The sequence below is a fragment of the Ochotona princeps genome, chromosome 3 (genome assembly GCF_030435755.1).
Source record: "Ochotona princeps isolate mOchPri1 chromosome 3, mOchPri1.hap1, whole genome shotgun sequence".
Taxonomy (NCBI): Eukaryota; Metazoa; Chordata; class Mammalia; order Lagomorpha; family Ochotonidae; genus Ochotona; species Ochotona princeps.
In genome coordinates this window covers 118,074,864-118,091,747 of record NC_080834.1, presented here as the reverse complement: position 1 = coordinate 118,091,747, position 16,884 = coordinate 118,074,864, and the positions used below count along the sequence as shown (strand labels likewise).

At 39.2% G+C, this 16,884-nt stretch overlaps 1 protein-coding gene across 1 annotated transcript in view; it reads right to left on the bottom strand.

Moving 5' to 3' along the window:
* Nucleotides 1-16,884, bottom strand: part of LOC131479844 (contactin-associated protein-like 5) — a 556,228-nt gene that overhangs the window by 56,158 nt on the left and 483,186 nt on the right. The window contains exons 18-19 of the mRNA XM_058661311.1: nt 9,147-9,386; nt 1,999-2,223 (exon numbers count right to left, since the gene is read on the bottom strand). Of these exons, the coding sequence (XP_058517294.1) occupies nt 1,999-2,223; nt 9,147-9,386 (465 nt within the window). The remainder of the gene's footprint in view (nt 1-1,998; nt 2,224-9,146; nt 9,387-16,884) is intronic.

Here is a 16,884-nt window from a genome sequence, read left to right as displayed (position 1 = left end):
CCAGCTTTTATGGCCATGTGGGAATGAAACACTAGATAGAAGATGTATTTTTCTTTCTTTTTTATAAGTTTGTTAAGTTTTATTGGAAAGGCAGTCAGATTAACAGTGAGGAGAGACGGAAACATCTCCATTCTGCTGGTTCACTCCCCAAATGGACAAAACAGATGGAGTTGAACTGACGTGAAGCCAGGACTAAGGAGTTTCTTCCAGGTCTTCCACATTAATGCAGAGTCCCAAGGCTTTGGACCATCCACGACTGCTTTCCCTGGTTACAAGCAGGACTCTGAATGAGATATGGAGCAGCCATGTCAGGTACCAGCAACCCTATGATCGCAGCACTAGCACGGTGAGGATTTAGTGATTGAGCCATCTTGCCTGGGCTGAAAGATGTCTTTTTCTTTTGATCTTTCCCTCTTTATTTATTACCCTATCCTTCAAATATGTTTATTATCTTTAAAATAAATTAATAGGGCCCAGAGTGGTGACTAAGTTGGTCAATCTTCCCCCAAGTACTGGGATCCCATATGTGAGCCAGTTTCTGTCCCTGCCGCTCCACTTCCCATTTGTCTCCTTGACTGTGTCCTGGGAAGTCAGCAGAAGATAACCCAGACTTGTGTCCTCTCACCAAGGTAGGAGACCCAGAGGAGGATCCTTGCTACCAACTGATTCATCTCATTTCTAGCCATTGTGGTAACTTGTGGAATGAACAGATGAATAATTTTCTGTCTCTTCTCTGTCAAATCTGCCTTCCCAATAAAAAAATAAATGAATCTTTTAAAACTTAAATAACATTGCACAAATAGTGAAATAAAGGGTTCCATTTAAACTGCATCTTCTAGGATTCCTTTCTGCTATGTCTCAGCAGTGTTTTGGAGATTGTACAGCCAGGACACTATTGTCTCTGCACTCCACGCCTGATTGAACAGCTATCCCTCTGCCAGCATTTGACTTCACAGCATCCTTAGCCATTCTCAAGTCTCAACCCTTGTGGAATGGAGTCAACTAGTCCAGGACGAGTAGCCACCATTTGCTTACAGCTGTCATTATCCGTGAGCCTCAGCATTCCATATAGCAACAGAGTTCTGCTCCTTTCTGATACTCCATTTTGCCCACAATATTTCCAAAATCTGATGCTTACCTTTTCGCTAAATTAATAAGGGACAAGTTAATATCAAGACACTATGATCTATTAGAAGCCCTGCAAATTGATAACTTGAGTGTTTCTCAAATCCTGTGAAAATAAACCCATCATGGGTCGAGAAGTAGAAAAAAAAACAATGAAAAGTCCCCTGGAAACATAATAAAGTATACTTATTTATCAATAGGGAATAAATTCCCTGAATTTATCTTGTTTGTGAATTTTACAGCAAGTAAGAATTATCATAAAAGGAAAGAAAATATTTTTTTAATTTATAAAACAACAGTATGACAGCTTTGTCAAAGTTTTGAAACTCGCTGCTCACAACAGCAGTGTCAAAAATGTTATCTGTAACTCATATACATATATATTAACCTCCAAAGTCGCCTATTCTTTAATGTTATGACTCATACATGTTACTTCCCCTCAAGACCTAGACCACTGACACCTATTTATATAGTAGCTTGCATTCAGGCTAAGTGTGTTAACAGCCCTTAGTGTTGAAGACTACAGCAGAGCTGACTACACCTAGGTGGCAAGCATCCTGAAATTCAGTTGCACATGTGATCTTATCTATATTTGATGGATTGTAGCAACAAATAATAAATAATCACTGCTAAGGAGTGAAGGCGAATTAAGTCAATGCATTTGAGATTTCAGAGAAGAATCAACACTGGCTCTGAGTATCAATTATAACTCAACAAGGTAAAAGATACTGAATGTTTGGCCTGGAAGTCTAAAAATGAGCTTCTCAGCTGGGGCCCACAGGGACCTGCACTGATGCTGAGACCTGGAGGACAACGGTGGTCCCTCCAGCACAGCCTGGCACTCCCAGTAGGCTTGTGGCCTCTAGCACTTACCATTCTTGCAGAGCAGAGTGGCCAGGAAGTTCTGAGAAGAATAATTAATGAAGAGCAAGAGGCTGGGTGCCCGATCTGTCATAAAGCTAAGTGCAATGTTCTCCTTGGATGGCGCTGCGTCTGCATAAAGAGCTGAAGATGATAGATTGAAGTTCTTGGTCACAGGGTAGGGTTCTTGAAATGTGTAAGTAACTGATGTCCCAGCCTCAAAAACAGCAGAAACCTCTGCGAAGTATAAGAGTAAAAACATACTCAGCAGTGACGTAATGGCTTACTTTGTTCCCTGGGTAACCAAATACTGTGCAAGGAATTTCCCACAGAATTTCTGAAAGGGTAAGCATTATTATTATTATTATTATTATTATTATTATATGTGAAACTGGAGCCTTACAGAGGTTGAACAGGTGGCACAGCCCGAATGGGGGCCAGCTTCTTCTGGTATTCAAATTTAGTTAACACACTGAAGATGTGTGACTGGCAAGATGACTACCATATGACAGCCAAATATCAATGTTCTGCCCCTGCTTGCAGCATAGTGCACAGGAGGTCTACTGACACCATGTTCCTTGCAAATTTATAACTCTGAGAAGTTGGTTTTCCTGATGTCTCTGGAGGATAATGAGTGGACTCTAGCTGAGGAACTAAGAATTATTCCCTATGCGATTGAATCAAGGGTAAGAACTAGGGCAGACACAGCAGTGTAGTAGGCTAATGTTCTGCTTGTGGTGCTGGTATCCCACACAAGTGCTGGTTTCTGTCCCAGCTGATCCACTTCTAAGCCAAATTCTTGTATGTGGCTGGAAAGGAAGTAGAGGATAGTCTGGGTACTTGGGGCTCCTGTACTCATGAAGGAAACCCAGAAAATACTCCTGGCTCCTGGCTTTGGATCAACTCAACTCCAGTAATCATGGCCATTTGGGCAGTGAAACAATGTATGTAAGTGTTCGCACTCTCTCTCTCTCTCTCTCTCTCTCTGCCTTCCAAACCAGAAAGAAAGAAAGAAAGAAAGAAAGAAAGAAAGAAAGAAAGAAAGAAAGAAAGAAAGAAAGAAAGAAAGAAAGAAAGGTAGATTAAACGGTAAGAGCCAATGCAAATAGCACAAAAAGGATTTGTGGGAAAAAGGCCCTGTATTCTCACCCCTGAACTCAATGTTTTTAGATGTCTAAGCATTGATATTCAGTGAGAGAAAGCCGCAAAGATTTGCACAAACAGCATTCTCTTGAGAAACAATCTCTACAGCACAGATCTACAGGTGGCACTCAGCTGCTACCACAGGGCATCAACAACTAGACCAAAATTCACTTAGCAGGAAGTACAATTCATGCAATGTCTCTGTACATACTTCTCATGCCATCTGCCATATTAATGTCAAAGTGCAGCATAGATTCCAGCCTACCTCTGGACCTCATGCCAACTGTAGGAGACCATGCCAGTGCTGCTACCACCAAGTCCCTACTTCAAATTTCACTTCATTTTCCTTGGTGAAATATGCTTTAAGGCCACACCCTAAGCCACAAGTTTGAGAGACTTTTCAACCACATGACACCCCATGCATATCTGTATGACTCACTCTTTTTCTCTTGTTAACTGGTTTTTATAAGGCTCTTGCCCTAAAGATTCAAGAAAGAAATCCAATTCAACTTCCCAAGTCCCAATGGTTCCTGGCATCTGATGTCACTGAGGCCCAGAACAACCTGGGGAATCCTGAGATGAGAACTCAGCAGTGATTGGTCCTTGAAGTGTGGACCCTGAGGGGACTAGGAACCAGTGTGACCTGAGGAGAGAACCCGACTAGCTGGGGAAAATGTTGCTCTGCTCACCTCAGCTCTCCTGGAACTCTGCTCAGTCTACTTATCCAATATCAGCGGAGCTAAGTTCAATCTTTGCAGGTATTCAAGTTTTATAGGGCACAATCTAAAAGCACAAAACACATGGGGCTTTAAGCCAGTAGTATTTAGCCTTAATAATAGTTTTGGAATTAGATGAGAATGAGAGTGGTTATAAAGCCCAGTCCTTGATAATAAGTAGGCTGGTAGTTAATATCAGATTAGTGAATTTGTAATTAACTTATGAAAAATCAATTTAAAGATAAATGAAATAAGTAGAAATTTGATCATTGATTGAATATTTTGTAATGTTAAATATATCATTATATTCTTATTATTACCTAATTACTTGATAATGATCCTGTGGAGATGTGTTTTTAATGAGTTCATAACTGTTAGCAATTCATGGTGTAATAGTTCTAGATTAGTGACATTATATATGGAAACCGCTTCAAAATAACAAAGGAGAAGCACAGGATGTGACTAGGGAGGCCATGACATTGGTCACAAGTTGGTAATTGTGGAAACCAAGTAATGTGAGCTGCAGTGCATGTTTAAAAGTTCTATAACAAAAACAGGAGGAAAGTATATTTGGTAGGAATACAAACATCAAAAATGTTAATAAATATTTTTAAAGATTATAGGGGTGGGGACAGAGAGAAAGTGAATCCACAAGTTCATTCTCCTTGTGGTCGCATCAGCAGGGGCAGAGCCAGTTTGAAGCCAGGAGCTTCATCAGGGTGCTGTTTTTCAAGGTGCATTAGCAGTGAACAGATAGAAAGCAGAGAAGCCAAGACTCAAAATGACACCCATGTGGGATGCTGACACAGCAGGCAGCAGTTTAATTGGATGTATCAGAGAACCTGCTCCCAAATCAAGTAAGATTTAGGTCAAATGTAACAAATGAAGTGGACATGCCCATTTTTAACAGAAATTTGTTGAAACAGTCAGAAATGCATGCGTGTATCACATCATCATTTACAGAAAAATCATACATAATCTAAAAAGCCCCAAATAATAAAGAAAGCATTCAGGAAAATTTTATATACCAGGAGTTACTCCCAAGTGCTTCATGAAGGGCTAGTCACCTTGGAAACAACCCCCTGTGAAACTTTCCTCTTTCTTATGTCTTAAAGATGAGGAATTCAAGGAGCCTTGAGGTCAAGTTACACAATCAGTGATACATGATAGATAATAGATTGTTGATGAGCTAATCCAAATTTAGGTAGGTTTGGTGCAGAAGGGCAAAGTTACTTTTTGATGTGTTAGACTCAGGTGATCGAATGGATTAAATAAGAAAAAAAATTGTTACTATACAAAATCTTTTATAATCATTACACATGGTGCTTACAAATATATAAAAGAGAAAACTTATGAAACAAAGCTGAGTCAAATCATGATATGAAATGTAATAAAATACAATTGTCACTTAGTCATTAGATTGGGCTAAATTACGTGTTTTCTACTATTTCAAATTAAGAAGAAAATTCAGGAAACACATCATAAAGGTGATATCCAGATCTGATGTGAGTGGTAAGAATTTTTATATGTTGCTGATACAAAAAAAAAAATAGTGAAGAATTTGAACAGATTTCTATCCAAAGAAGATAAAAACAGACAAAGAGAACATGGGTTTCAATATCACCTGTTACTAGGGAAATGAAAATGATGCCATTTCATAGTCAGCAGGATACCCAGCTCTGAAAAGTGACGTGGTGGGGATGATCATTTAACCTAGCCTTTAAAAAGTCAGTTAAGACAGCTGCATTTCATGGTGGAGAGACCAAGTGCAACACATATTGTGTTCCCAACTACAAATTCCGGATAATGCAGGAAAGAGGACTCAAAGCAGACAGGAAGTTCCTCCACCTCTAACACTTGTTAGCAAGGCACTGAAACTCCAAATTCCTCATCTGCTAAACATGGTTATCAATGCCTATCCTACTAGTGCGGGTGTAAGAAATACACTCACAAAAGTTAGCTCACTGCTATTTGATTTAAACATAAATTTGTTATGCACTACTGTCCGAAAATTCCTAGCTCTGACCCAGGCGTGGGTAATTAAGCAAATGTCCATCAAAGATGCTGCCAGAATTTGTATACCATTTCTCTAAAAGCTAATACCTTAGTACACAGAAAGGATGACTACCCTGTGTTGAACTCTCTCTCTCTCCTCGATCCACCATACTAGTTTCAAGCTACCATTTCAAGAGGCAGCTGGCATTGCTAAAAGATTTGATATAACAGCCCATCTTGTTGTATTCTATGCAATTATTCAATAATGAGTGAATCATCTCCTGAGAGTTATCTGAAAGGAAAACAGTTTGGAAACCAGCAAATTGAGCCATGCTAATATTTGCTAATATATATATATATATATATATATATATATATATATATATATATATATATATATATATATATAAAAATATAAAATAATATATAAATATATGTATTTATAAATAATATATATATAAATAATATATATATATATATATATATTTATATAAATATAAATATATATAAATATATATAAATAAATATATACATATAAATATATATAAATATATAATATATATATTATATATATATTTAATATATAATATATATATAATATTTAACTTATGAATAAAAATTTTAAAGAAATGAAACAAGATGGGAAAGTTTGCAGAAAATGTTCCAATATACAATGCAGAAAGATGGACAGACAATTAATAGGGGTCATTTTAAATAGAAGGGCCCACCCACAACAGCAGTTAGAATAAATGTATAATCAGGTCTATACTTGTATCTATGAAACAGTTGACTAACAGTTGACTAACATCCCTGGAGAAGGGTAGAGAGAGTCAAAACAGAATGTATGTATATGGAAGCTATAAAATAAATAATGCTCGTGGCATTGAGCAACTGGTCCTAGAAATGTGTATCCTGCATTTGTTCTCTTTAGCAATGTTAGGCTACTCTAAGTGTGGCACATAAAGTTTTGAGGTTATTAAGCAATCACCCAGTGTGAAAACTCACTAGTTCCTGCTCTTTAGAGGTGATAGGAAATCTGCAGGGTGAGTCCAGCTTTGTCGCTTGGCCCCATGTAAACACAGTCATTCTTATTTCTAAAATTTTTGTCACTCATTTTCTTCCAAGGGGTAGAACATGCTTCCCAAACAAATAATTCAAAATAAATGAAAAGAGGGTCTGATGAAAAAATAGAGTTATAATAGAGAGTTCTTGAAATAAAACATTGCATTTTTTATCCTTTTGTATTTAATTCCAATGGATTCAACTGGACTGAATATACCATTGTTTGGTAGACTGTCTAGAAAATGGGTTTTAAAGAATTATCAAGAAATAGTCATAACTGTTATAATTGAGTGAAAACCAAGTCTTGTCATAACTAAAATATTTTAAGATTAATCTTAAAATGTTGTTTATATTTCAAGGCAGACATTTGCTTTTTAAGCAATAAACTTTTGAATTACTAAAAAATATCAGTAACAGTCATACTATTTTGTCCTCTATGAACAATCACCAAATGTGTGTGAGGACCCTTCAGAATGTTGGTGGGAAAAGCGGAATGAAGAGGTAGCTTTACCTTGCTATAAGCATTGTTTCAAATCTCTGCGATGACTTTTTATGCCATGATTACTCTATGGAATTTTTGAAATACGTATCTATATCAAATAATGAAATTTCAAATGTTTCTTGTTTCCCTTGAGTTTTTCTAGAGAATGCACATCAGTATAATCACAGATGAATGTCAAGATAGATATTCATCATGACAAACTTGGTCAGTGTGATGAATTCACAAAGTCAACAAAAAGTATTGAATGAGCACCAGGGCAGGAAGTGTGTGTGACTTTTTATTAAAGTCTCAGAGCAAGCTGAGGTGAACAGGAGCCCCTGAGTAGAGCTTAAAGTTTTTTTTTTTTTTTTTAAAGATTTATTATTATTGGAAAGCCGGATATACAGAGAGGAGGAGAGACAGAGAGGAAGATCTTCCATCCGATGTTTCACTCCCCAAGTGAGCTGCAACGGGCCGGTGCGCGCTGATACGAAGCTGGAAACCAGGAACCTCTTTCCACATCTCCCACGTGGGTGCAGGGTCCCATGCCTTGGGCCATCCTCGACTGCTTTCCCAGGCCACAAGCAAGGAGCTGGATGGGAAGTGGAGCTGCCGGGATTAGAACTGGCGCCCATATGGGATCCCGGCGTGTTCAAGGAGAGGACTTTAGCCGCTAGGCCACGCCGCCGGGCCCGAGCTTCCAGTTTTATGAAGGGTGTGTTTCCTGGCGTTTAAGATGCCTTTGTCCTATATTTGGAAGTTTGTGCTTGGAACTCACTGTGTTCTTCATCCAAGCTTCCTGCTATTGTAAATTCCGGGAGGTGGCAGCGCTGGCTCCTGTTCTCAAGGTTCGGTGAATCTCGCCCATGTGGGACACATCTATGTGTGACAGTATATTCAGCTCCTAACACTCATTCCTATCCCAGCCTTGGGCATTTGGGGAGTAAATCAACAGATGACAGCTAGCATTATCCATCTCAGCTTGTTGTTTTGCCTTATAATAATAAACAAGCCAGAGAGTGAATGAAGGGTTCAAAACCAATCAAGATAACTTAAATACATATTTTTCAATATCTGGAGAATTGGGATATTTTGTTTGATATTCAATGTTGTTTTTGCAATGTTTTCTTTTTTGCACAAACAACACAAATGTGGATTAAACTTTTTAAAATATTCCTCCAGGGTTACAGTCTATGGTCCTTAGGTGACATTTGCAGACAAACATACAGAACAGGAAACATCATGTGTCATAGTTGCTGATGCAATAGACTCGAGAGTCTACCACTTTTAGCCCTCAGGTTCGTTCACTGCCAACAACAGTGTGCTGTGCTGTAATTACCCACCCAGCTCAAGTGCATCTTCAGTGAACACAAGTGAGGATGATGAGTCTGTGCAATGATGTTGAGTGTCTTAACAAATGGAAATCAAGGGAGAGCAAGCTGCCAGCATTAACCCGCTGCCAGCAATGCAGGTGTCCTACATCAGAGAGCTGGTTCAAGCCTCAGCTGCTCCTTTTCTGATCCAGTTCCTGGCTAATGGGAATCAGCATTGGGGTGGCAGCAGGAGATGAACCATATGCTTAGGTACCTTTTATTCCCATGGTTGACTCCGGAAGAATTCCAAGCTGCCACATTTGGTTTGGTCCTTTCTTGGCCACTGAGGCCAATTAGCCAGTAAGCACCATGTTGAATGTCTTCTATTTCTCTGTCTCTCCCTCTTTCTTTCACATCAATATTAATATTTTAGCAATGTGGCCTACATACCTTTGCTGCAAAAGGCCCCTTCATACGGTGAACTGGTACAGTCACATAGGTAACCACTGTGCTTCTCCACACACCTGCCCCCATTGTGACAGATGCTGCCATAGCTGCTGCAGTGGCCTGGGCAGCCAGGCCTGACTCCAGATGTGCCCCTGGCTCTCTCCTCCAGGTCCAGTTTCTGCCCATTCATACGTAAGGAGCGGATACATCCTTGGAAGCCTTTCTGTCTCGATGAAGTGCCTCCTAAGGGCAAGAAATAAACAATGATTTTTCAGTGTTTAGGAGCCATCAGTTTGAAGTTTAACACCCACACTGATAGTTACCTGATGCTCCATTGCAAAGAATTTTACCACTAAATTTATGCTGAGAGTTAGAAAAATCAAAGTGTCAGGGGACGGAGGGTGGGAGGGGGTGGTGGAAGTCATTTTAATCTGGGTACTGCTACTCTTCCGTCTAAGGAGAGATAAACCATAGTTCTTATATGATTCTGCACTCATGGACCTTAATAGTGGATATGCTGATGGAAAAGTTCACTGCAAATAGTGTAAAACAGGCTCCTGCCTGTTCTACCCCAGGTTCCCGGCTTTGGCCTAGCCCAGTTCTGGATGCTACAGGCATCTGTGGGAATTAAATAGCAAATAGGGGAGTTTCTGTCTAGCTGCCTTTTCTCTTTGTCACTTTGCCTTTCAAGCAAAAATAAATGAATAATCAAATAGAATTACATTTAGAAAGAAAAGATGTCTTTTCCAAATATAGATTAGAATCATGATCCACCATTGGCTAAGGGTATATCTTGAAAATTTCAGAGAGATTCCATCTGCTCTTTGACAACAGTCCCAGAAAAGGGTAGAATCAAAGCTTTGTGGATGCTTCAGAAGCACTTGAGATACAGGATCCACCAGTCTGTCCCCATGCCTCTAACTCCAGGAAAATTATGTGGGAAGAATCAGCCTACAAAGACATTAAATGAAGTCCCACCAGAGTGTCTATTTGGTACTGGAATGCTGAGTAATGCCAAGGAGGCTTAGTTTGAGGCCACCCTTTAAACATATACTCTATTCCCAATCCTGTAGGTGACATAGTCACTCTTTCAATCTACAGCTCTGTTTCTCATTTAAAAATTGTTATTCATTGTGTGACAAGACATATACTGTAGTTCATCTCATTTGTTAGACTGAAACTTGATTAATTATGGGCACACAAAGAGGTGAGAGTAGGACACCATGTGAACCTTCATGGTCTACCAAAGATGTTGATAGGGAGGAAAGGGTGGAAGGGAAGAAGTTAAAGGCAAGGCTGACTTGCCATTTATTCCTTGTATCCTTAGTCTGTCAATTCATCATTTGTACTTCATTATTCTATACTACCAAATATTAGCTTTCTAAATTCAAGATAAAAATTGTTTTCCATTGGCATGTATTACATAGGAGTTTCCATTACATTTTCTTACAGATGGCTATAGATGCAAAACCAGGAACAAGACTGGGAAGCCAATACAATTGTGTCGCAAGCTAATCCTCCACCTTTAGCACTAGAATCCCATATGGACACTGGTTCATGTCCTGATTGCACTAATTCTGATCCAGCTGTCTGTTAATGGCCTGGGAAAGAGGAAGAAGATGGCCCAAGGTCTTGGACCCTACCATCTTCATGGGCTACCTAAAAGCAGATCTTGGCTCTCAGCTTTGGAACAGACCAACTTTGGCCATTGTAGCCATAGGGACAGTGAATCATTGAATGGAATATCTCCCTCTTTTTCTCTGTCTCCTTCTCTTACTTTCTGTGTAACTATTTCAAATAAAATACATTAATTTACGAAAAGAAGGAATTGGGATTATAAATTAAAATGTAAACTAAAGAATTACTGAGACATGACTTTTGGTGCAGAACTTAAGATCCCTTATAGGAGAGGCAGGGATAGATTTCTGGTTCTGCTTTTAATGCTAGCTTCCTACTATTATAAGTCACATGGCCCAAGTACTTTGGAACTTGGAATCCATATGGGAGATCCAGACCAAATTTCTAACTCTGGGTTTCAGCCTGGTCCTGTCACAGTCTTTGTAGGCATTCAGCAAATGAACCAGACATAAGCAGAGTTCTCACTTATTCTCTAGCATTTTCAAATCAATCAATCAATCAATCAGTCAATCAATTGATAGGTTTAAGGGAATTTCTGGCCCCTGGCAAGAAAATAGTTTAAAGTATGGATGGTGAGAAGACCTAGGGTGGAGGATTGACTGCCTTTTCCAAACCACATCAGGTCACTAGTTGGGCCCTTTACCACTGTGTCTAAAGGTGAAGGCAAGATATTGTTAGGAGATAAATTGAAGTCTCTTATTTGGAGCATTGATCAAACTTCGGTTTCAGTGGCTTCATTTCTGATAAGTAAACCTCAGGAAGGTCAAGAGGTCAAATCTAAAGTATATTCCCCTGTTTGTCTCAATTTTTTTGTATATTTTTTTATTAATTATTTTGCATTATGTTACAGTTTCATAGGCTCTGGGAATCCCCCACCCCTCCACCTCCCCTCTCCCCTGGTGGCTTCCTCCACCTTGATGCAGTATTACAGTTCAAATTCAATCAAGGTTCTTTCCTTGTAAATATATACCAAGTATAAAGTCCAGCTATTTATTGTCCAGATGGGTTGAACAGTCTCTTAGGGAGACCATTTCTGGTCTGTTGTTAGAGCTGGCAGAATATCATCCCATTCAACCAAGAGTCCCAACATAACATCAACAGTAATTTGCAACATTATGGAATTGACATGGTTGTGAGTAACCAGTGTGTTACAAAAAAAAAAAAAAAAAATAGAAAGCAAGTTCTTAACCACATCGTATGATTAGCCCATTGACATTTCAGTTTTAGTTTTATATACAGAACCGACTGCTATATACCTTAAAATGGCTATAACGTAACGTTCAACTGTCTCGTGTCTATTTCATTTTAGTATTTAGCCATTTGTTGTGTTGAAGTATAATTTTGCTGATCTTGGCAGATTTTAGGGTAATCTAGACTGGCTTGTAACTCTAACAAGACATTTGTCAACAATTAAGGTGCTGAACATTTTTTTGTTTGTTTTTTTTTTGGGGGGGTGCAGGGAAATCCCCAACACCATGGTGAGGAGTGACTAATCTTTGTGTCCCACCCAGCGAGGCATGAGCCAATCCACGCCAGCTCTTTCCTGTCAGATTCCAAGCTCTACTTTTTGTTGTTTGTCTATTTATTTTAGGTTTTTTTTAGTTTGTATGATTGTTTGTTTGCTATGAGGGGTTTTCGGAGCGATCCCGATGGTCATCGCGAGAGAGGGTGGGGGTCCAGAGGTGGAGCCAGGTTCAGACCAGAGAAAGCTCTCCTCCCTGGTCCTGAAGGACATTTATTGTTCTTCTGTTTCTGCGAACCGCTCAGGGCTTCTGGTTGTCTTTCCGATGACGTTGGTTTCTGCACGGTAGTGTTTGGACTTCTTCCATCCCCTGCGGAAGCTCCGGTTGAGGGTGGGTGACCTCAGAGTACTCGGCCTCCGAAGGCATTCAATTCCCTGTGGTCTCCTAGGCAGTTGGGATGTAGTCCTTGTTGCTCGTATTAATAGTTTGTGGTGAAGGTCTGGGAGTCTTCATGGTTGGGATCCAAGCTTCCTCCTTACCGCCTGCTCCACTCTGGAGTGCCCCCCTGCTCCACGCACATGACCTCCTGTTAAGAGGTTGTTGGGATCACACCCGATTCCCCCCTCATGCATTGGTATAGTAGTTTTGCTATTGTTTAGTGCCGCTTTGAGTCTGTTGTCTATGAATTACCAGATTTGATCTTGATAGGCTATATTGTACTTTTTCCTCACTCTTTTTATGGTCCTGAAAGACTTCCCTGCATTCCCCCCATCACAGATTAACATAGCGTATTGAGGGTAAAGTAGGTGTTACAGTTTTTCAATGTAGATCTTAAGTATTTTGACATTAATTGTTGGTTTATAGTTTACATTGCATTATCTTATTGCATTGGACACAGGTTGTTATAGATTGCACTATTATTACAATATACAGGTACTATCTTCCAAGTTGTCATCTTATCATCTTAGATTAAGGCAAACATGTGGTATTTAACCTTTTGGGATTGGTCCATTACTCTTAGCATGATGGATTCCAGTCGGGCCCATTTGTCCACAAAGAACTGCATTTCGGTTTTTTTTTTTATAGCTGAGTAATATTCCATAGAGTAGATGAACCATAGCTTTCTTATCCAGTCTTCTATTGATGGGCATTTTGGCTGCTTCCAGGTTTTTGCGATTGTAGATTGTGCTGCTATGAACATAGGCGTGCATGTTGGTTTCTTGTGTAGGAGATATTTTGGATATATCCCTAGGAATGCTATTGCTGGATCATATGGAATGTTGATTTTCAGTTGTTTGCGTATTCACCATATTGATTCCCATAGAGGTTGTACAAGTCTGCAGTCCCACCAGCAGTGGAGAAGGGTTCCCTTTTCCCCACATCCTCGTCAGCAAATGTTGGTGGTATTATGTATGTACGCCATCCTTACTGGAGTTAGGTGGTACCTCATTGTTGTCTTCATTTGGATTTCCCTTATTGCCAGGGAACTTGAGCATTTTTTCATATGCTTGTTTGCCATTTGGTTTTGTTCTTTTGTGAAATGTCTGCCCATTTCCCGTGCCCATTTCTTGAGCAGTTTGTTTGTTCTGGTGTTTTGGTTTCTCTGTAGCTCTTTGTATATTCGGGAAATCAGCCCTCTATCTCCTATGTCGTGTGCAAAGATCTTCTCCCATTCTGTAGGTTGTTTTTTTACTTTGTTGATTGTTTCCCTTGATGTACAGAAGCTTCTTAGTTTGATGAGGTCCCAATTGTTTATTTTGGTCTCGATTTCTACTGCTTTTGGAGTCTTTTTTAGGGAGTGAGGGCCTACTCCTAAATGTTGCAGTGTGTTTCCAACATTTTCTTCCAAAAGTTTGAAGGTTTCTGGATGTAGTTTTAGATCTTTTATCCATTTAGATCTGATCTTAGTGTATGGTGAGAGATGTGGGTCTATCTTTTTGTTTCTGCAGGCTATCAAGCAGTTGTCCCAGCAGCATTTATTAAATAGACCTTCCCATTTGCTTGGGTTGTTGTCTGTCTTTTTGTCAAAGATTAATTGACTGTATCTGTGTGGGTTTCCATCTGTTGTTTCTATTCTGTTCCACTGATCTTCCTCTCTATCTTTGTGCCAGTACCAGGCTGTTTTGATAACCACTGCTCTATAGTATGTCCATAGATCCGGTACTGTGATTCCCCCTGATAAGTTCCTGTTCTTCAGAGTGATTCTGGCTTTTCGTGGTTTTTTGTGTTTCCAGATGAATCTGTGTATCATTTTTTCCAGTTCGATGAAGAATGCTGTGGGTAATTTGATTGGGATTGCATTGAATGTATATATTGCTTTTGGTAGTATAGACATTTTGATGATATTAATTTTGCCTATCCAGGAGCATGGAATGTTGTTCCATGTTTTGAGGTCTTCTTCTATTTGTTTTTTGAGTGTCTTATAATTTTCTTCATAAAGGTCTTCTACACTTTTGGTTAAATTTATTCCCATATATTTCATGCTTTTCTCTGTTATTTTGAATGGTAGCTTGTTGGTTAGATCTTCTTCCATCTTGTGGCTATTTGCATACATTATGGCTGTTGATTTTTGTTCATTTATCTTGTATCCTGCCACTCTGCCAAATTCTCGTATGAGTTCTAGGAGTCTTTGTATTGAGTTTTTTTGGTTCCTCTATGTAAAGAATCATGTCATCTGCGAATAGTGAAAGTTTGACTTCTCCATTTCCAATTTGGATTCCTTTGATTTCTTTGTCTTGTCTTATGGCTTCTGCAAGTACCTCTAGGACTATATTGAATAGCAGTGGTGATAGTGGGCAGCCTTGTCTTGTTCCAGATCTCAGTGGGAAGGGATCCAGTTTTTCTACATTTAGTATGATGCTGGCGTTGGGTTTTTCATATATTGCTTTGATTATATTGTGGATTGTTCCTTCTATCCCCACCCTGGTTAGGGTTTTTAACATGAAGTGGTGTTGAATTTTGTCGAAGGCTTTTTCTGCATCTATTGATACTATTATATGGTTTTTGTTTTTCAGTTTTTGGATGTGATGTATCACATTTATGGATTTCCTTATGTTGAACCATCCCTGCATTCCAGGGATGAAACCTACTTGGTCTGGATGGATGATCTGTCTGATGTTTTTTTGTATTCTATTGGCTAGGATTTTGTTGAGAATCTTAGCATCAACATTCATCAGGGAGATCGGTCTGTAGTTTTCCTTCTCTGTTAATTCTCTGTTTGGTTTGGGGATTAAGGTGATATTAGCTTCATAGAATGAGTTTGGAAGAGTTGCTTATTTTCTATTGTTTTGAAGAACTTGTAAAGGATTGGGGTTAGCTCTGGTTGGAATGTTTTGTAGAATTCTGTGGTAAAACCATCTGGGCCTGGGCTTTTCTTTGTTGGGAGCTCTTTAATTGCTGATTCTATCTCTGATTCGGTAATGGGTTTATTCAGGTCTTCTGTTGCTTCTGGGGAGAGTTTTGGTAAGTGGTAGGAGTCTAGGAATCTTTCCATTTCCAGGCGGTTATCGGATTTGTTGGCTTATAGTTCTTTGTAATAATTTCTAATTATTTCCTTAATGGTAGTAGTGTCTGTTGTTATGTTGCCTTTTTCATCTTTGATGCTGCTAATTCTTGCTTTGTCTTGTTTTTTCTTTGTCAATCGGGCCAGTGGGGTATCTATTTTGTTTATCCTCTCAAAGAACCAGCTTTTTGATTCATTTATTTCCTGAATGTTTTTTTTAATTTCTTTCTGATTTAGTTCTTGTCTTGTTTTGATAATTTCTTGTTTCCTCTTGTTTGTGGGGTCCTTCTGCTGTTGCTTTTCCAGTTCCTGGAGGTGTGTGCTTAATTCCTGCATTTGTTGCCTTTCTTGTGCTTTGACGTGTGCACTAATTGCAATAAACTTACCACGTAACACTGCTTTGGCAGTGTCCCATAAGTTTTGGGCTTTTGTATCTGGGTTTTCGTTGGTTTCCATAAATTTTTTGATCTCGTCTTTAATTTCTTCTCTGACCCATTGTTCGTTTAATAGCATATTGTTCAGCCTCCAGGAGTTTACATGTTTCCTGGGACATTTTGAGTTGTTGATTTCCAGTTTCACTCCGTGATGGTCTGAGAAGGTACATGGTATGATTCTGATATTTTTGTAGTTAGTTAAACTTGCTTTGTGTCCTATTATGTGGTCTATCCTGGAGAAGGTGCCATGCACTGCTGAGAAGAAGGTGTAGTCTGTGGCCTTGGGATGAAATATTCTATAGATATCTACTAGGTCCAGTTGTTCTATTGTTTATATGAGTTCTGTGGCTTCCCTGTTGAGCTTTTGCTGCGTTGATCTATCTATTGGTGTTAGTGGGGTATTCAAATCACCCAGAATTACCGTATGTTCATCTATGTCTCCCTTTAAGTCCAAAAGTAGTTGTTTCACGTAGCTGAGTGCGTCTGGGCTAGGAGCATATATGTTAAGAATGGCGATTGGTTCTTGTTGGATCCTCCCTTTCAAGAAAATGTACCGCCCTTCCCTGTCCTTTTTGACGTTCGTTACTTTGAAGTCCATATCATCTTAGAATAGGACTGCCACGCCAGCCTTTTTCTCTCATCCATTGGCATGGAATATTTGTTTCCACCCTTTCACTTTCAGTTTCTTGAAGTTCCTTCTGGTT